Genomic DNA, 20,884 nt, shown 5'->3' with positions numbered 1-20,884 from the left:
CAGGAGCACTTTACACAACAGATACTGCAGCAAACTAGCAGGAGCTCCTAGGGGTTGCTGAACACTTGAAAGGAGTCGCTGAAGCTCTTGAGATGCCAGGGTATAACCCTAGAGTCCTCATTCTCTCACGTTCCTTGTTAGTTCACATACTTGCTGGGAGCTGCTTTCTCCACCAACAGCAATTTTCAAAGGGTGGTCTGAGGACTCCGCTGTGTAATATAAAATGTCATCTGTCTTTTTCACCCTGTTCTTACACACACAGTGGAGTATCCAGAGGCTACCTAATGTGTGCTAACACCCCGAGTCTACTGCCTAATGGCAAGAGAACTGTGTATTTGTACACTTTAAAAATGTCTTGGTTTGGGGGTGCCTGGGTGGCTCAGTTGGTTAAGCAACTACCTTCGGCTCAGGTCATGATCCTGGAGTCCCAGGACTGAATCCCACATAGGGTTTGCTGCTCGGCGGAGAGTCTGCTTCTCCCTCTGACCTCTCTCCTCTCATGCTCTCTCTCTCATTCTCTCTCTCTCTCTCAAATAAATAAAATCTTGGGGAAAAAAGTCTTGGTTTTAATAGCTGACATGGTGAACACTGATAGGATAGCAAGAGGTAAGGTGGCATATGTTTAACCACCAGCTCCCCCGGGGGAAAATCATCTCTGACTTGTAGCATTCTCCCATTGCACAGTGTAAGTACTCCCGCCATGGCTAATGACAAGCTAGCAAGGTAATATCCCTGATCTCAAAGTAGGGAAGGGATGTGCACAGTCAGCTCTTGCAAACCAGTACAAGCTGGTCCCAGAACCCCATGAGATAGAACCCACATAAACAAGGTGCTTTTGAGAGTGCATGGCTGGGTCAGAAGAACACGCAACTCTTGATCTTGGGATTGTGAGTTTGAGCCCTACATTGGGTGTAGACATTACTTAAAAATAAGATCTTTAAAAAAAAAATGCCTTTAGGTTTTCAATAACTTTAAGAGTATAGGGGATCCCAAGACCAAAAAAAAAAAAAAAAAAAAATCTTAGAACCACAGCACTACAGTAATTTTTTTCAAATCATGGATTGTGGCCCACAAGGAATAAGTTAAAATCCAGCTCATCTCAAACATCATTTTTAGAAAGATTTTAACACAAAAGTATCAGTTATTGCAGGTAATAATATTGTTTTATGAAACTGGGTCACAGTATAAAATGTATTTCTTACTATGGGTCACAATTTTTTAAAAATGCAAAATACTGGGGGCAACAAACTGAAAAATATTAGGCGCATGATAGCTCTGCACATTTTGATCTCATAAGCCTGTGTGACACAGACTTTGGGAGAAAGCACGATTCATGGAAAGAGGCAGTATAGCCAAGAACAGGGAGCTGCTGCTGCTCAAGGACATTTAGCAACTAGGCCCCACTGAGCAACAGCACAGGGCCCAGCAGGCTTCTCAGCAGAGAATAGGAGATACCACCTGCCCGATAAGGATGCCAATGTTTACTCATCCTTGTGTGTATTTTTCAGATACCTTGTCTCTCCCATGAAAGTAGAGGTAGAATAGTATCAGTGCGAATAGGCCACATTAAATTAAGGAGCCCCCTCCTACTAAGTCCACATCCAAACAGGCAGAAGGCTACTCCTCTCCTGCAGTAAGACGACTTTTACATGCAAGCTAGACGTGCTGTAATTCAGCATTCTCACTCATTCAGGAATAGCACATGCAATTAGGATCCCCCCAGCAAACCTCTGAACATAAGGATTTGTTACAAGCACAAAAATGGCCTTAAAGTCTTCCTTCCAAAGGCAGAATCACTTCATAGGTACACATCTTGTCAGTGTCAGTGGAACAGTACAAAGAACTAAGGAGCCTAACTATTCGCACTTTTCACATTGAAACATTTCTAATTATAGCCCACAACCTCCAATATTGAGTTCCTTTAAAAAGTCAGTTTTCAGGATATTGTGATGCAACAGAGTTCTCAACACAGGACTCACAAAAGGAAACATGAATTCTAAATCTTTCTAAAAATTGTTAATTCATAGACATTTCACAATATAAAACACTACATTTAAATTTTCTACTTCTAGGTACTCATGATTCTACAAACAAGTTCATGACAGTACCAACTTGGTAAAATTAATTTCATTAAGTTTTTCACAAATTAAAGAAGTCAATAAAGGGGTTTTCTATTAGAGAGTTATAAAAAAAAATCTACTCTATCACAACACTGTAACTGTTCTCCTTCAATATATCTACACTTCAAGCCAAACAGCAGCAAGAGGCAGAAAATTCTAGAGTTTTCTCTTGACTTTGACCCCTTTCTGTATACGAAAAATATTTTAATATTTTTTTTAAGATTTTATTTATTTATTTGACAGAGAGAGATCACAAGTAGGCAGAGAGGCAGGCAGAGAGAGAGGAGGAAGCAGGCTCCCTGCTGAGCAGAGAGCCGATGCGGGACTCGATCCCAGGACCCTGAGACCATGACCTGAGCCGAAGGCAGCGGCTTAACCCACTGAGCCACCCAGGCGCCCAAAAATATTTTAATGTAGAAAAAAGGTGGGGGAGATTGTTCATGTTAGAACAGTTACCTGGCATTTGCAGCTTTCAGGTCACAGAAATGAGTGAGTAAAGTCCTCACAACATCATTGCAGACGACTTTAACCACATCCACGTGGCTCAGTCTGTGACGCAGCTGTCTGGCAATTTCCCAAAAGTCTTCCAAGAGCAGATGGTAAAGCTGTCCCTCATCTCTGCTGAGATTTCCATACCAGGACAGAACGTAATCTCTATAACTGTAGTCAAACACTACCAGGAATAAACAAAGCAATGAGTAAAACTTAGAAGCATACACTTAAAGAAGCATATACCACGACCACATTTCTACTGGAAGCTGACAACCCACTATTTAATATGCACTGTTTAAAATACAAAGCAAATAGATAACCACACAAGAGAAGACGTATCTTTCCTAGAATATTTAAAAATAAAAAGATTCTCAGATAACTAAAATTCTGAGGGTGTGGTGACCACATGTCCTGAATTTTTGTGGACACACCAATTTTTAAATATTCTATCCTGGGGCCAACCGATCTAAATTTATCAAAAAACAGAGTGTCTTACACAGTGGCAACCACTTATCGAGTCTGCCAATTATCAATTTATTGCCTCTTGCTTCCAAATTCACCCTTTTTTGCCCTGCTTTATGATACTGGAGATGGACCATGTAAACATTTCCTTGCCAACCCATGCCGTGTTAGAGTCTGTCGGGAGAGGATGCCGGAGGGACTGCGGAGGAGGAAAGGGCTTCTTCCCATCCTGGTTCCTGTGTGTTCTCTGATTGCTCCTGCAGTGTGCAGCAGGTGGCAGCACATGGGGCACCAGATGGCCGCACTCCCAGCAGATTCCAATGGCACTCAGAGGGCAGCTGCCCAGAGAAGTCTGCTAGCACCCTGGGGGTGGCTTCCCCAGCCTGAGTTATATCCCCCAAACTTCTCCACCATTACATGGGCCACAGCTGTGCCCTCTCCAGTGAGGCCTGGATCTCAGCTCTGGGGTGAAGAAGGAACCCACTCCCAAATGCATCACTCCTTAAAGTGCTCTGTCTCGGCCATAGGACTAGTGGGTGCTCCCATTATTTGCTCTTCCTATATTCTTTGGAGTTCTCTTTATTCCTCAGTAGTCAAGTTCTCTTGCAAGTTAATAAGTCTTTAAAAAAAAAAAAAAAAAGATTTTATTTACTTGACAGAGATCATCACAAGCAGGCAGAGAGGCAGGAGGGGGCAGAGTGGGGTTGGGGAGAGCAGGCTCCCTGCTGAGCAGAGAGCCCCATTGCAGGGCTCAGTCCCAGGACCCTGAGATCATGACCTGAGCTGAAGGCAGAGGCTTAACCTGCTAAACCACCCACGTGCCCCTAATCATTCTTTATATTAAACTTTCTTGTTCAAGTACTCTGTGTTTTCTGTCTCTTACTGAGACCCCAACTAATGCAGGAAGAATCCGTTAAGTCAGATATCACAGCCGGCTCAGCATCTGTGGCTGACAACCTTCTGTGGAAGATTTCTAGTATCTCTCTTCTTAATTCTGGATCAATTTTATGCCTTGGATATAAAAACCCTTAGCTCTAGACCAGTGCTGTGCAACAGAATATGAGAGTCACATATGTAATTTTAAGTGTCTAGTAGCCACATTTAAAAAAGGAAAAAGAAACAGGTTAAATTTTAATAATATTTTTCAATTAATAAACCCCAAATATTATGATTTCAATACAGAATCAAGATTATCAATTAATAAAATTCTTTTTCCATGTTAAGTGTTCACCATCTGGTATATATTTTATATTTCCAGCACATCTTAATTTGGACTAGCCACATTACTTAATCGCCATTTCTACACAGCAGTTCTCTGTTGCTCAGGGAAGATCAAGTCTGCATAGAAGATGAAGATTGAAAAATAAAAACGTTACTGGACTTAAGTCATGAGTTCCCCAAGGGAGAAAAGCACAGCCTCATATCTGTGTTTCAGCATAAGGATACCTGTACTATTTTTTCATCACTGCTTATTTCTCAAGGTTTTCTCTTTCCTTCTTCAAATACCATTTGGCTTTATTTTGATATGACCATCATTGTCTCAGATAGTCTATCCTCTTGCTTTGCTTTGGGAATCCTGTAGAATAAAATGTAACTTGGGATCCTGATTTACTGCACGCCTGGCCCACAAATGTCTAACCCATAATTCTCAAATAGTTTGGCAGGTCAGGCTCATTTTATTCATCTTGGCTGCTCCACACCAGTTTTAAGTGGGCTTGGTGGGGGTAGATGAGCAGGTGATAGGAAGGAGGTCATATTTCTCAGAAAACTAAATAGCAATGGAACCTCCAGCTCAGAGTTCATCCTATGTAAGGATTCCATATATGTGCAAAAGCCCACAAATCAAGGAAAACACAATTCTTGTTTTGATATTCCGTGATGGCTTTTTTTTTCCCTCAGAATATCAACTATGAAAGTGTACCCAAGGGTGCCTGGGTGGCTCAGTGGGTTAAGCTGCTGCCTTCAGCTCAGGTCATGATCTCAGGGTCCTGGGATTGAGTCCCGCATCGGGCTCTCTGCTCGGCAGGGAGCCTGCTTCCCTCTCTCTCTCTGCCTGCCTCTCCATCTACTTGTGATTTCTCTCTGTCAAATAAATAAATAAAATCTTTAAAAAAAAAATAAAAAGAAAGAAAGTGTACCCAATGCTTTTCCAGATTTCCAGAATTTCTACATTGCAGATTTATAGTAATTCACAAAATGGCATTTTAAATTCCGTAGGTCAAAAACATACATAAAGCATCAAGAATTTTGTTCACAGACACATGTACAACGGTTTAGCTAAATCCTCAAAGTGATACCACTGGCCTAAGTAGTGGGATAAAATACTTAAGACAGCTTAAGCCTTATAGTGGAGAACCATTATAGCCAAAGACTAAGAGGCACTGAAAAGATAAAAAAAAAAGAAAGAAAGAAAGAAAGAAAGAAAGAGAAAAAGAAAATAACTCAATCTTTTATTTTTCATTAAAGAAGCATTTAATTCTGGCATATAAAGCTTCCAGTATATATGGTAGAATAGATAGCCACTGGACACAAAATGCAAAATAAAGGCAAAACCAACAAATAAATCACATCCTAAATGTTTTGGCTTTTTTCTGCTCACTTCCAGATATTAATTTGAATAAATGGTTATGTTTTCTAGAGTTTACAAAAAGTAGCCACATCTCATTCCTTTTAAAAAAAAATTTGTTTTCTTTTCTTTTTTTTTTTTTTTTAAAGATTTTATTTATTTATTTGACAGAGAGAGATCACAAGTAGGCAGAGAGGCAGGCAGAGAGAGAGGAGGAAGCAGGCTCCCTGCCGAGCAGAGAGCCCGATGTGGGACTCGATCCCAGGACCTGAGATCATGACCTGAGCCGAAGGCAGCGGCTTAACCCACTGAGCCACCCAGGCGCCCTCTTTTTTTTTTTTTGAGAGAGAGAGATCGAGAAAGCATAAGCAGGTAGAGGACCAGAGGGAGAGGGAGAAGCAGGCTTCCCACTGAGCAGGGAGCCCCACGTGGGGCGGGCTTGATCCCAGGACCCTGGGATCATGACCTTAGCCAAAGGCAGACGTTTAACCAACTGAGCCATCCAGATGCCCCAACACATCTCATTCCTAGTTGGACTATTCCAACTAGGAGAAGGCATAAATGGTTTCTGACCTGGATATTTAAGAAAATGGGGCAAAAACAGGAATAGGATAATCCCATAATCTCATTTATGGACACAAATAGACCACGGTTCCTACACAGTAATTGAGTTACATCCTCTCAAGAAATTGAGGCGCCCATCAAAAAACCCCGAAATCTTGCCATTTGCAATGACGTAGATGGAATTAAAGGGTATTATGTTAAGCGGAAATAAGTCAATCAGAGAAAGACAAGTATCATATGATCTCTCTGATATGAGGAATTTGAGAGGCAGGGCAGGGGGTCATGGGGGGTAAGGGAGGGAAAAAATGAAACAAGATGGGACTGGGGAGGGAGATAAACCATAAGAGACTCTTAATCTCAGGACGCAGGGTTGCTGGAGGGGAGATGGGAGGATGGGGTGGCAGGGTGATGGACATTGGGGAGGGTATGTGCTATCGTAAGTGCTGTGAAATGTGTAAGCCTGATGATTCACAGACCTGTACCCCTGGGGCAAATAATACATTGTATGTTAATTTAAAAAAAAAAAAAAAAGAAAGAAAGAAATTGAGTCTCCAAGAAGTGAAATAACTGGCTCAAAATCAAATAGGTGGTAAAGCCAAGTGTCCTATCTGCCAGTCACCCTTCCTACTCAGCACACAGTAGTCCTGCATGAAGGTAGAACAAACAAGTCACACGAGTAAAAGACAGGAGAAATCTGAAAGAGCATCCTTCTCCATTAGACATTCAGCTTGTTTGAAACATTTATGTGAAAAAAAATATGCAAACGGCTACACTTTAAAAATTGTGCCAGAAGGCACTAATAGGACGAATGGGTGGAAGTCATAAGAAAAATGTTTTTTTCTGTTTGACATAAGGAGGAACTGAATAAAAACATTAAAGCTGTCCAAGATTAACAGCAGATGGTGAATATCCTATCATAAGAAACTTTTAAACAAGCTGGATATCCAATGGACAAGGATGACCTAGAAAAATTTATTTCCTGTGATGGGGGGCTGAATTATATAATCTCCACAGAGCCTTGTCTGCAAAGCTTTTAGACCCTTCTTCTGGTAAGAGCCACCCTGACAACAAAGCACTGCTAATTTATTCATTTTCAATTCTTTCACCCTTACTCTTTTACTAAACAAAGTTGTCACACCACAGAATTTTTAGCTAGTAGCAAATAAATCTACAATCCAAAACGTTTGGGAAATAGAAGTATTTTTCCTTTCATTAAAATTGAGTTTCAAATTATAGAAGGAAAAGCAATTATAAGGGACTTAATATCTTTAAAATAAGATCTTCTTAGCATGCTAAGGATTTATGTGAAGGGCATATTCATCTACATAATTTCCCATCACACTTGTTAACCACACACTGCATATGCTAATTAATACAGCTCTAAAATACTCCTCCGATACTACATTTTTGTTAGGAATTGATAAAAATGAACATTGGTAAAAATCTCAACTCAGGGGCACCTGGGTAACTAAGTCAGTTAATTGTCTTTGGCTTAGATCGTGATCTCAGGGTCCTGGGATCAAGCACACACACCCCCCCCCCCCACATCCCACTTCCTGCTCTGCGGGGAGCCTGCTTCTCCTTCTCCCTCTGCCTGCTCGTGTGAATGCTCCAGCTCTCAGTAAAATAAAATCTTCAAGAAAAAAAAAAATCTCAACTCAGTAATAGAAGATATACCTGGAACTAACAAATCTCTATCAGTAGCTTATCAGTATACCTTCAAGCTAAGTATTATAAAAATAGAGCAAATATAAAAAGTATGAACCAAGGGGACTTGGCTGGCTCAGTCCATAAAGCATGTGACTCTTGATCTCAGGCCATGAGCTTGAGCTCCATGTCAGGCAGAAAAAAAAAAAAAAAGTATGAAACAGAACCATGATTCTAACTATATACAACATATCTACATATACTCATTTGTATACAAGTGCACATATGAACAAAATATTTTAAAATGTATCCTATGGATCAATTTGAGGAGACACAGAAATTCATGATAAAATTGTTTTATGGTCTCTATAAGAGATAAATAGGAGTACTATAACAAACCAAATGAGAAATAAAAGAATAATTATCTTCATTGCCAAGCAAAGAGTCTTTCTTCTAGCAGCCAACAAAAATTCAAGTGCTGTTATCAAATCTATTTTCTAGACTACTCTCAATGAAATAAGCAGGTAAAAAGGAATCACTGCAGATTACAAAGAATGGAGTAACATGTTTGAAACTTTAATTTTAGTAGGATTAATGTGAAAAGAGGATTTAGGGTAACAAAGTAGGGAAAAACTGTAAGTAAAGAGACCAATTTAAAGGCCATCATGTTAGTCTAGATAATGTGATGTTAGGTACTCTCTGCCTATACATATTCAGAATAAAGAATGACTCAAACTAAAGGAAGAGTATAAAAGAAAGAGCTCCATAAGAGCCATTCTACTTCTGCCTTTCCCCAGAGCAATTCAAGACAGAGCCTTCCTGCTCAAGAGGTAAGGCCCCAGGGGTCATAAACATCCATGGCCTAAGTCCCTTGGAACAAAGAAAGTGCTGAACCAGAATCTGACCTAATGGGGTAATAAGGACAAGTCACCCTGAGGTGACTCGGGATAGCCAAGTAAAACTTAGGCTATAGAGCTGAGATTTCATACTCAAAGATTTTCAAAAGTATGTCCTGTCAGTCTTCCTGGGAATGTAACGTTGGGAGAAAACTTTTGAGAGCATCTGGTTTAGAAAGATGGCTGTTCTGACTTCTCAAATATATGGTTCATTCATACCATATCTGAACCCCAAAATACAGTTTCTACACTTAAAAATCGGCTAACAAAGCACAGCAATAATATACTTTAATCATCTTCCCTGGGTATACCATTCAGCTTCTAGCACTTTTAGCTTTAGTAATTTTTTTTGAAGATTTTATTTTTAAGTAATTTCTACATACAACATGGGGCTCAAACTCACAACCCCAAAACCAAGAGTTGCATGTTCCACCAACTGAGTCAGCCAGGCACACCTCAAAGCTTTAATAATTCTTACTAGTTCACAGAAAGCCAAACTGTATTATTTTGAGCTACATTCTTAAATATTACTTCTTTCTTCTTTGTAATTCAATCTATCAAGATTTAAGGCCAAGTCCTAATTTAACTGAGCTATAACACAAGCACACTTTAGTAACAATGACAAAAAACCCACCCACATTTATACATGCATATACACACACACCCCTTGTGTTTTACTCAACTCTTTGAAAAAATCTGTTTTTAAAATACTTATTCTAAAGGGACTGAAATGAAGATATAAAAGTAAGATGGAATAATTATGTTATCTACTTCAAACTAACGTTAGGGGGAAATTTTTAAATAGTTCGTAAGCATTTCACATCAACTAAACTCAAGTTACTGCAGCCTTAACAAGTGTACCTGCTATTAAAATTTGCAAGCATACCAAGAGACCCTCAATTTTATCAATACAAGTCTACTACAGCTAGCTAATAACATTCAGAATTTCAATTACATATACTGGTGCCAGGGCTTAGAAATGCAAATTAAAATACTTCAAAGATGCATATTATAATCATTACAGGTTATCTAAATACTTATGAAACCTCTTAACTTTCTCAACATGTATTTCTAGATTCTAATTTTTCATTAATTTAAATGTCCAAAATTTTTTAGAAGAAAATTTTGGTTTTAGCTTATTGTTGTTTTTAACGACTGCCAGATGCATTCATTTTATTCTCATAGCCAACTTTATGGCAGCCTTTAGCTTTTCTTTTGGTAGATGATATAAATACTCAATTCTACTGAAAATCATTTTGCTTAAAACAAGAGGAAATTGTAAACAATAATACAGTCAAAAAAAACCAAAGAAAACAATTATTGTACAAAGTGTAATTAACTAAAGCTCTTACCCAAAGGCTTTGGATAATACTGCTCTTTCAAAATAAATCATTGCACAGAAATTAGCCTGAAGATAATGTGGTTTGGGGATTTTTTTGTTCTGTTCTGTTTGGGTTTTTGTCAACCAGGTCTCAACCTTTATCTTTTTTTTTTTTTCCATTAACATTTCTGAAACAAATTGGTCCCTGGTAAGTAAACATGCTATCCCAATTTCAGAGCAACTTTAAAGGCTTAAAAAATTAAAGAGATACCCATGTTCGCAGTAGCATATTCACTACAACCAAAAGATGAAAGCAACCCAGATATTCATCAGTGGATGACTGGATAAAGAAAATGTGGTTATAGGGGGCACCTGGTTGGCGCAGTTAGTAGCGTATGTGACTCTTGATCACAGGGTTGTAAACTGAAGCTTCACATTGCATGGTGAGCTTACTTAAAAAAATTAAGAAATATTTTTTTATATGTGATTATATAGATAAAATAGAATATTATTCAACCTTAAAATAGGAAGGAAATTCTGACATATCCTACAAATATGGATTAACCTTGAGAATACTATGTTAAGCAAATATGCTAAAGACAAAAGAACAATTACTATATGACCTCATTTATGTGTAGTACCTAGAGTACCTAGAAAGTAGAATGGTGATTACCAGGATCTGGGGGAAGAGAGGAGTAGGTATTGTGGTTTAATAGGCAGAGTTTCAGTCTTGCAAGATGAAAAGAGTTCTAAAGGCTTTTCGTAGTGATGAAATTGTACTTAACACTACTGAACAGTAAACTTAAAAATGGTTAAGATGTTAAATTTTACATTATATGTATTTTACCAAATTAAAAGAGAAAGGCAGAAGATTCCAATTCCAGGGATGGTGGAATAGCTTATACCAGACTAACCTTCCTACAGAAAACTATCAGGAACTTTAAAAAATATATATTAAAGAACTATTTAAAGACCTTGGAGAGATGGGTGCCTGCGTGGCTCAGTTAAGCAACTGCCTTGGGCTCATGTCATCATCCCAGGGTCCTGGGATAAACCCCTGCATAGGGCTCCCTCCTCAGTGGGGAGCTTGTCTCTCCCTCTGTTGCTCCCCTGCTTGTGCTCTCTGTCTGTCCCTCTCTCTGTCACATAAATAAAGGAAATATTTTAAACTTTTAAAAAATTAAATAAATACATAAAGGCACTGGAGAGCAGAGTGAGAGGAACTGAAGGGAAAATCTACCCTTGATAGAAGGGACTAGCCCTGGTACCAAACACATTTATGTAACTTTCCCCTAAAGTACTCAACAGTCTTAGAGGCACAAGGAAGTTCAAATTTAGACTGAACATCTGTATTTTTTTTAATATAAGATATCAGAAAACAGAGTTAGGAACTGCCAAAGCGCCTAAAAATAAGGGCAGGAAATACAAATAAGATGGGAGCCACAAAATCTGGATTATAAACCCTCAAACCCATTGCTGACTCTGCCCTACACATGTATGGAGGTAAGACTGCAAGGAAACAGCAACAGCTGGAATTGAAAGAGCTGAGCAGATTCTATGACTGCATTCCAAGACAGAGTGACAGAGTCTGGAGATGGAGTCCTGCCCTGTTACAGGTGTGACCATGGACTTTCATTGAAACTGTGTAAGGAACATGAACTTGATGACTTCAGCCTATGTCCCAAGACTGAGAGATTCATCTTAGACTAAGGATAAAATCCAAGCAGACCTGCCCTGAAAATATGTATAAAACCAAGTATCCTCAAGGTGAACAGTCAAAAATTAAGCTGGCTACTAGACCAAAAACCAACACTCTTCAGAGGAAGGTAACATAAAACTAGAATGTCTAGAAAGTAGCATCTGCATTGTTCAGGATAAAATAAAAAATAAGAAGACCTAAGAAAAACTGAAAAAGAAAAAAAAAGTAACACATACTTAAGAGAAAAACCAATGGGTATAAATCAACTCTAAGATGGCCTTGATTTTGGACTTTGCATACAGAGACTTTAAAGCAATTATAGAAATATGTTCAAGGAATTAAAGATAAAGATGGTAATAACAAATGGCAAATGGGGAAATATCTGCAGAGAACTAAATAAAAATTCTAGACAGGGGATGCCTGGGTGGCTCAGTTGGTTAAACATCTGCCTTCAGCTCAGGTCATGCATCGGGCTCCTTGCTTAGCTGGGAGCCTGCTTCTCCCTCTGCCTGCTGCTCCTCATGCTTGTGCACTCTCTCTCTCTGACAAATAAATAAATACAATCTGAAAAAAAAAAAAAAAGAAGAAAGAAAGAAAAGAAATTCTAAGACAGAAGTACAATATTTGAAATTTTTTGAAAAGATTTTATTTATTTATTTGACAGAGAAAGCAAGATCACAAGTAGGCAGAGCAGCAGGCAGAGACAGAGGGGTAAGCAGGCTCCCTGCTGAGCAGAGAGCCCAATATGGGGCTCGATCCCAGGACCTTGAGATCATGACCTGAGCCAAAGGCAGAGGCTTAATCCACTGAGTCACCCAGGTACCTTGCACAATATTTGAAATTTTAAAATTCACTGGATACACTTAAGTAGATAAAAACAACGAAAAAAACAGTGAACTTGAAGACAGATGAATAAAAATTACCCTATCTAGAGAACAGAAAGAAAAAAGAATTAGTAAATTAGACAACATCAAAATTAAAAACTTCTGCTCAAAGACAACATTAAAAAATAAAAGGGAATTTACGAACTAGGAGAAAGTATTCTCTGTATCTATATCTAACAAAGGATGTGAATCTACAATCTTTAAAAACATTCCTACAAATCAACTGTAAGGTAAATTTTAAAAAAGAAAGACTTGACCATACACATCACAAAGGAAGATATAGAAATGGTCAATAATCAATGAAAGGATGCTCACCATCATTAGTTGTCATAGATATGCAATTTAAGGTTCCAGGAAGATTCTGTTTTACATTTATCAGAATAGTTAAAATAGAACAAATGACAACAGTAAATATCAGTGATAATGTAAAACAATTGGAACAGTCATACATAGTGAGAGCCTAAATAAAGACATCATCACTTTACAATTTTATTTGTCAATTTCTCATGAAGTTAAGCACACAACTTACCCTAGGTCTGGTAATTCTACTCCTTGAAATTTGTCCATAACACATGAAAACATATGTCCACAAAAATGCTTGTTTATAGCAACTTTACCCAGTGTGTTTCAAAAAATTAGAAACAACACAAATGTCCAAAAAAGAAAGAATAAATATATGGACACAGTCATATTAGTAAAATAGAATACTACTCAGTAGTAATAACAAAAAATGAACTGATTCAAACAATTGATAAATTTTAAAAACATGCTGAGAAAAGAAGCCAGGCATAAAAGACTATATCCTGTATGATTCCATCTCTATAAGGTTTAAGAACAGGCAAACTTATCTATAATGATAGAAATTAGAACAAGGGAAAGTGTGTTTGATTAGAGGGGGTCAGAAGGCAAACTTTCTGTAATGATAGAAATGTGCTTTAGTTTCATAGGGTTGCTAGTTACATAGTTATACACATTTATGAAAATTACTGAATTTATGTACACTTAATATCTGTGCATTTCAAAGTATGTAAATTTTACCTCAATAAAAGCAATTAGTTACTTTTAAACCATGATTTTGAGATTATGAATTAAAATTATTGGATTTTACATTTGGCTTTTATCAAAGTTACCATACTTTACTAATAGAAATATTTTTAAAGCTTAATTAGTCCCTAAAGTTCTAAAACTATGAATCCACACAATTTCAGACTGCTTCTGTATTCACATAGCACTCATCTTCAAATTTTAATACAGTGATTTCTGTGAACCATGAAAGTAAACATACTTACTATGTACTTACCACGTTATTCACTTCTCTCAACTTTATATCTAATTTCCATATTCACTCTAAAAACTCACTTTTTTTCTGTACTTATAACTGAAATTGTGTTTTTAGAAATTTGATTTTAAAAATATTATTTGAAATTTAATTTGACTCAAAATGTCTTTTCAACTTTAATATTTCTAATTACACCTGATTTCCACTTCTACATGGAACAATACCATGCCCTTACAACTTACCTTCAACATAGCTCAATACTAGTTTTACTGACATGTCCTCCATTAAGAAGGCTGACTGCTATATCCCTTAATTTGCTTAACTGATTTATTGATGAGCAAGCCTGAGTGCATTCATCCCCAACACACCTTCTCTAGGTTATATCTAAAAGAAAAAATATTTCCTAATACCTATTTTAGGTGACAGAGAACAGATCCTTGTTTCATATGGTGGAACTAGCTCTACATGACTGGTTAGCTTCATGTGACCTTGAAATCCTAGTCAATATTTAAATCCCATCCATTCAACTAAAATATGGATGTATTTATTCAGACATTATAAAAATTCCCAATGTTACACACAGACAAGAAGGATAGATAAATCTGTTAGAGATTATAATTTTCCCTTCAGAACATAATGAATTGCTTTACATGGTAATCATAAGCTTTCATTTAATCCTTACCTTCTTTCAGAGCTTTGTCCATATTATGAGAAATTACTACCCTTCTAGACTGAACTGACTCATGTGGGTTTCCATACACAGGACTCTGAAATGTAAAGAAAGGAAAAAAAGGACACAGATTACTAAATGAATAAATTATATATAAAAATAAAACCAAACCATGAAATACCATTTAAATAAACTTTAAGATGTTGCTTAATAGATTATAAAGTTCTTCTGGAAAAGTAAATAAATGCTTGACATTAGTTAAGAAATTTTTGAAAAAAGAAGGATTTTCCCTACCAGATATCAAAACAACATGATGCCAGAGCAAGAATAAACAAATCAACAGAACAACAGAAGTACAAAAACAAATCTATCTATATATGAGAATCAAGAACATAAGAAAGTTTGACTATTGAATAAGTGGCTTTGGAATAACTTGATATTCATGTATAAGAAAAGGTTAGAGCTTTGTCTCACACTTTATGCATAAATAATTCCAAATATATAAAAAGTACATTATTTTGGGGGGCACCTGGGTGGCTCAGTGGGTTAAAGCCTCTGCCTTCGGCTCAGGTCATGATCCCAGGGTCCTGGGATCGAGCCCCGCATAGGGCTCTCTGCTCTGTGGAAAGCCTGCTTCCTCCTCTCTCTCTCTCTCTGCCTGCCTCTCCATCTACTTGTGATATCTCTCTCTGTCAAATAAATAAATAAAATCTTTAAAAAAAAAAAGTACATTTTTTTTTAAACTAAAAATATTGTTCAAAGGAAATAAGGGAGAAGCCGTGTATAATCATGGGATGGAGAAGGTCTCTCTAAAAGAAGACACAAAATTCAAAAGTTTAAAAAAAAAAAAGCTAACAAATACAACTATATAAAATAAAATCCTGTTTGGCAAAATATACTAAGAAATGTAAATGATAGAGCAGGAGATAATATCTCAACATAAATAATAAAGGACTATTATTTAACATATACAGAGCTCCTCAGAAAAATAACTAAAATCCAAGAAAAGAAACTGAAAGATCATATAAGATAAACAAATAAATAAATATATGAAAAAAATATGTAACCTCCCTTTTAGTTAGAGAAATACAAATTTGACCAATGACCAAAGCAGGGGGAAAGATGAATACTGTCTAATATTGGCAAAGATACATAGAATTGCTCATTTCATACATTGCTGGGGGAAATGTTATTTCTATGAGCTACAATTTCATTTAGCAATTCTACTCCTAGGAATCCAACCAATGGAAATACTTGCACGTATGCAAAGAAGTATACATACCAAGAATTTCACTGCTCTATTGACTTCAAGGGCAAAAAATGAGAAAAAAAAAACCAAATATCAATAGTCAGAGTTCAATTATGGTACACCCATATTTTAAAATATAATGCAGCCATTAAAAGCAGAGAATTAGCTGGAACTATACAGAGAGGATTAGCATGGCCCCTGTACAAGAATGACATGCAAATTTGTGAAGTGTTCCATAAAAAAAAAAAGAATGTGACTGACAGGCAGCACACATATTTAAGCATATTCTGTGCTTATGTGTCAATCTTTACAACTTCCTCCAAAATTTAATTTTTTTTATTCTCACCTTTACTCTTTTTTGTCCCTAATCATGGCTTTACTACTTCTTGCCATCTGTCCACATACTCTTCTCCCTCTGCTTCATACTTAGATATAATATGCAGTATATAAACATATGTTTGTCACTACTGACTACAGCTGAGTAAGTCCTTCACTCTTTTTAATCTAAAAAAGAGTATGAGAACAATGTTCTCTATTTTGGCTCTTTCAGTAAAATCACTATTATTTTTTCAATCTGTTTTTCTAATGTGGGGTTCTGGATTTCTCCACAGCCCATCCCCCAGGGGTTACTGGCCCTTACTGGAAAGAAAAAACCCCTTCATCCCTATCCCATCCCCACAGCCTGATGGAGAATCTCTGAGTAAGGGAAATGGGGGGGTGGGGGGGAAGCATCATGGGCCCAAAATAACTGGGAAACCATGCATGAAAATTCCTTTTTTAAGGGTATAATGGAGCCAGAATCTCCTGGTCTCTAAATTACTACACAAGTATAAGTTAGTCACTACCACACATACTCTTCTTCTTTTAGATCACAAATATGCAATTTACTAATCCTTATACCAAAGTGGAAAAAGAAAAGAGAAAGGGAAGAGGCAGGGAGAAATTTGTTGCAGTTGTTGGCTGCAACAAATGCAAAATTTGCATAAATTCCTGTGGCTCAGAGGGCAGTTGAGCCAAAATTATCTTCATTTCCCTTCTATTTATAGGTTTGAAAAAACAAACTCCGCATGGCAGAGACTTCCCCAAAAGACTTATTCTTTAAGGCAAATGCTGACTTGCCCTATCAGTGCTGCCACAGGCCTCGTTCCCTAAGGAAAGCTTACCTCTTCCTGACAGCCACTTTCCTAAAATGCCAGTACTGAGAAACAGGAAATAAAAATGTCTGTACTCTTCTCACTGCAGCAAAGTGCTAGAAATAAATCTTCAGTAAGATTTCAAATCTAGAAATTAGGACTTCGAATGTAGTCTGACCACTCAGCTCTATTTAAGTTTTTAGTATCCATACCACACTATTAACTCATAAAAGCTTTTGGTTAACCAGTACCCCTGTCAGGTAAAAAGTACACTTTGTTTTTTATGTAACTGAAATAAGTGAACTCCTCCGTCTTCATTTTAAGATTTAAATCTAGCTTAAAATGAAGTTGAGTTCAGGAGTGCCTGGGTGGCTCAGTGGGTTAAGCCTCTGCCTTTGGCTAAGCTCATGATCTCAGGGTCCTGGGATCAAGTTCCGCATCGGGCTCTCTGCTCAGCCGGGAGCCTGCTTCCCCATCTCCCTCTTCCTGCCTCTCTGCCTACTTGTGATCTCTATCAAACAAATAAAATCCTTTACAAAAATGAACTTGAGTTCATTTTTAATCATTCGGTGAGTTCTCTGGAGAGAAAATGAGATCCTAACATATAATTGCTTATTTTAAAAACTGTTTCCCAAAGACAGGGCAAAACCAAAGAGCTTTTCTCTAATATATGTACCTAGATCTTCAAGTATCAAGGAGTAGCATATCAATAAACCCTTTATTGAGTAGATATGAGCTTTCTGTTCACTTCTGAAGATCAGTTTTTAGTCTGTTGCCAAAACACAGTCCACTGCCTTTGTGTTGGAGCTACAGGCACCATTTCCTGAGGACGGCAACATCCAGAGAGAATCCATGTAGAGAGACGTGGGTACTCCAACACCATTAGCAACTAAACAACCAGAAACGACCTGGAATCCAGCCAAGACATGTACCTCATTGTCCGTTGTTTATAAGCACAACATTGCTTACTTACTGTGTTGCTTCCTGTGGGAACACAAACCAAGCCAGGCCCAGCAGCCCATGACTTGGAAATGCTTTCATGCCCATTACCTGGGCTACTCAAACAAGTGCCGCTTTCCTTGTTCTCCTTCAGTATATGTTTATACAGTGGGGAAAAAAAAGGTTTTTTTTAATGTGCTTTAGTCTACTTTAAAAAGAAAAACAGTTGCACAGAGTTGAAAGAGTAATGGGTAATTTCTTATAAGGTACCGAAATAGTGATTTATCTTAGGAAAACAAACCCCAAACCCCAATCATCACCATTAACCACATGGAGCTGTCACATGGCTGAGCCTTTCCAAGTATTCTCAGCATCTGACGACTCCTGGGATCCCATGACTAATACACTCATTCTCAAACTATGTTATTTTCAAAACCTGCCTCTTTCAAGCCAATCATTTTCTGCCTCAGCCTCAAAAAATAGTTTCTCCAAAACCAAAGAATCAGACAGAGCCTTCCTCAGAAGATAAGGGACTAAAAACTTGAAAGGCTATCTCAAGAAGATATGACAAAAGACTTGAAAATCCACTTCATTTGACTAAGACACTGACAAAAGACTGTGACATGAGCAATAGGTCAGGTCTAAGACAGAAGCTGAGTAGCCAGGGGCCAGAGCTAGGAGGGCAGCAGGGCAGAGCAGAGAGAACACGGACTCTCAAATCTGTCCAGAAGCGCATTTTACTCAAGGTGGATCCATGACCAACCACTTCCCTTTCTAGCTTCAGTGGGCTTAGAATATCTCAGAGGATGCTAGTACCAAGGGTCCAAAAATGGAAAGAGACAACAGGAGCCTGGTAAGGAATATAAATGAGTTAAGGGAGTTGTACCCGGTGTATAGCTAGATTTTCCAACTCTCTTCTACAAAAAACAGAAATCAAAAAGCTCAGATGCTATCTCTGAGAAATTTTAATTCCCAACACTGCGAGCTTACACTGTTGGGGCCAAAAACCATGAGCCACATTCAAACCACGGTCCTCTACTCTGGAACTGCTGCTCCCAGAAAGCACTTAGCAGAGTGCCTGGCACCCAATTCAAAATGTTACCAGCTTTCAACAAACCGAGGCTAACCAGTGGGTTGGTTGGATGGCTTATTGGTTTTCTGAAGGGAAAGGAATGGTAGAAATGAAAGTAAGAAAGAAGGGCTGAAACAGAAACAGGAAAATAAGACACAACATAATAAAACACATGGTTCTTGAAATATTTTTATCTCTGAGGCTATACTTTAAAAGGAGGAAAGTGTACATTTCCTGGAGATGTTCTACAGTGTATGTACCTTTACACTTTCTATTACTGGTGAAGTATTTGAGTATTCAAACAAAACCTGGTCTGATCAGAAGCCAGTTTCCTGGATTGTGCTTTATAATGTTTAATCAGGAATTCAAAAAGGTCTCATTTTCTTTATTGATAAAAGAAAATTGTCAAACACATACACTAAGGATTAAGGGAGAGTGTACTCATGGAAAGTAGTAGTATTTGTGTTCCCCCCCAACCAAGTATTATTCCTATTTCACATATAAGAAAAAAAAAAGCTTTGAAATTCAAACCTACAAATGATCTCATATTGTTTTTCTAAGATCCCAAACATGCTTTAATTTCTTTTCAAAATGCTATTTCTAATAACATAAAGAACAAAGACACATTCTACATTATAGATGTAAAGAATTAAATTGACCTATAACACCATTAATTCAGAGATAATCGTTACTGACATTTCAGTATATTTCTTCTTAGCGGGTAACTCCGACACTTACTAAGTAACTTTGGGCAACTTATTTTTCTGTACCTCAATTCTTCATCTCTAAAATAAAGATAACAATAGCACCTGCCTCTTTGGGTTGATGAGAGCATTAAATGAGTTGACACACATGAACATAAGAGAGCCTGGTAACACAATAATAAAAACAAATTATTATTGGTAGTTTTTTTCATTTTCATACTTTTTTAAAAAATTAGGATCATAGTATTCACACAGCTCTGAAACTGGCTTTTCATACTCAATACTACATTATGAACATCTTTCATTAAATAAAAGATTTGGAATATATGGTTTTGAATGACAATGTAACTAATCTCTTATTTATTTTGTACATTTACCTTGTCTCCACCAATTTTTCCTATTTTAAATGAAAAAATATTTTCATTTCTATGCTATTGATCTTAGTGCCACCAGAAACATTCTTAAAAAAATACTAAGTGTCTATTAAATATACAGATGGATTTAGACTCTGACTTCCTTCAAAGGACTGTATACCTCAAGAATTTTGTGCTTCACGGAGAGTTTTTTATCAGCTAAGCACAAACTGAAGGAACAGGGCATGGTGGGAGGGCTTGGTGGGGGGTGCTCTGAGGCACAAATTATGCAAAGGTGAACTGGAAAAATCCCTTTCTAGCCTCTTCAGCCAATTCCAAACTATGTACCTTGAAAGCCCAAAGCTGCAGGGCATTTCCAGACAGGGAAATGAGGAAGAGACACAGAGACAGGAGCAAGTGAGGGTCTTCTCTACCCTGCAGAATACTCAGTAAAGCCAGCTTGGCCTCCAGAAATACAAATCCCTATCGTGATTTTACCTAAAATGAACTTGGCAAGAGATGAATGGTAGATTAGATTATCAGTAGCTCCTATAGCTTATTACACCATTTATCAAAGTATTATTGTGTCAGGCTAAAGGTCAGCCCTGCCTGCACACATCAAATGTAGGAATCAGGTTCTGTTTATATCTCTATAACGAAAGAACTTCTTCAGTTGGGATAGATCTGAGACTAGATCCTATAAAGGAGTATGAAATAAGAACTTTTCTCTGAACAAATATGAAATTCAAATATACTGTTTTCTGGAGCACCATCTCCCTGTTACTACTCTGGCAAAGCATAGGACATGACATTACAGTGACAAGAGCACTAAAT

At 37.5% G+C, this 20,884-nt stretch overlaps 1 protein-coding gene and 1 pseudogene across 3 annotated transcripts in view; one reads left to right on the top strand and one right to left on the bottom strand.

Annotated features, from left to right (window-relative positions):
• Window positions 1-20,884, bottom strand: part of SNX25 (sorting nexin 25) — a 128,807-nt gene that overhangs the window by 80,810 nt on the left and 27,113 nt on the right. For all 3 annotated transcript variants that reach the window (XM_059384313.1, XM_059384312.1, XM_059384314.1), the window contains exons 2-3: window positions 14,613-14,697; window positions 2,577-2,793 (exon numbers count right to left, since the gene is read on the bottom strand). In XM_059384313.1, the coding sequence (XP_059240296.1) occupies window positions 2,577-2,793; window positions 14,613-14,634 (239 nt within the window). In that variant the 5' untranslated portion in view covers window positions 14,635-14,697. The remainder of the gene's footprint in view (window positions 1-2,576; window positions 2,794-14,612; window positions 14,698-20,884) is intronic.
• Window positions 15,995-16,092, top strand: LOC132006643 (U6 spliceosomal RNA; annotated as a pseudogene).

Source organism: Mustela nigripes, chromosome 18 (assembly GCF_022355385.1).
Source record: "Mustela nigripes isolate SB6536 chromosome 18, MUSNIG.SB6536, whole genome shotgun sequence".
Taxonomy (NCBI): domain Eukaryota; kingdom Metazoa; phylum Chordata; class Mammalia; order Carnivora; family Mustelidae; genus Mustela; species Mustela nigripes.
This window is presented reverse-complemented; position numbering and strand designations above follow the sequence as displayed.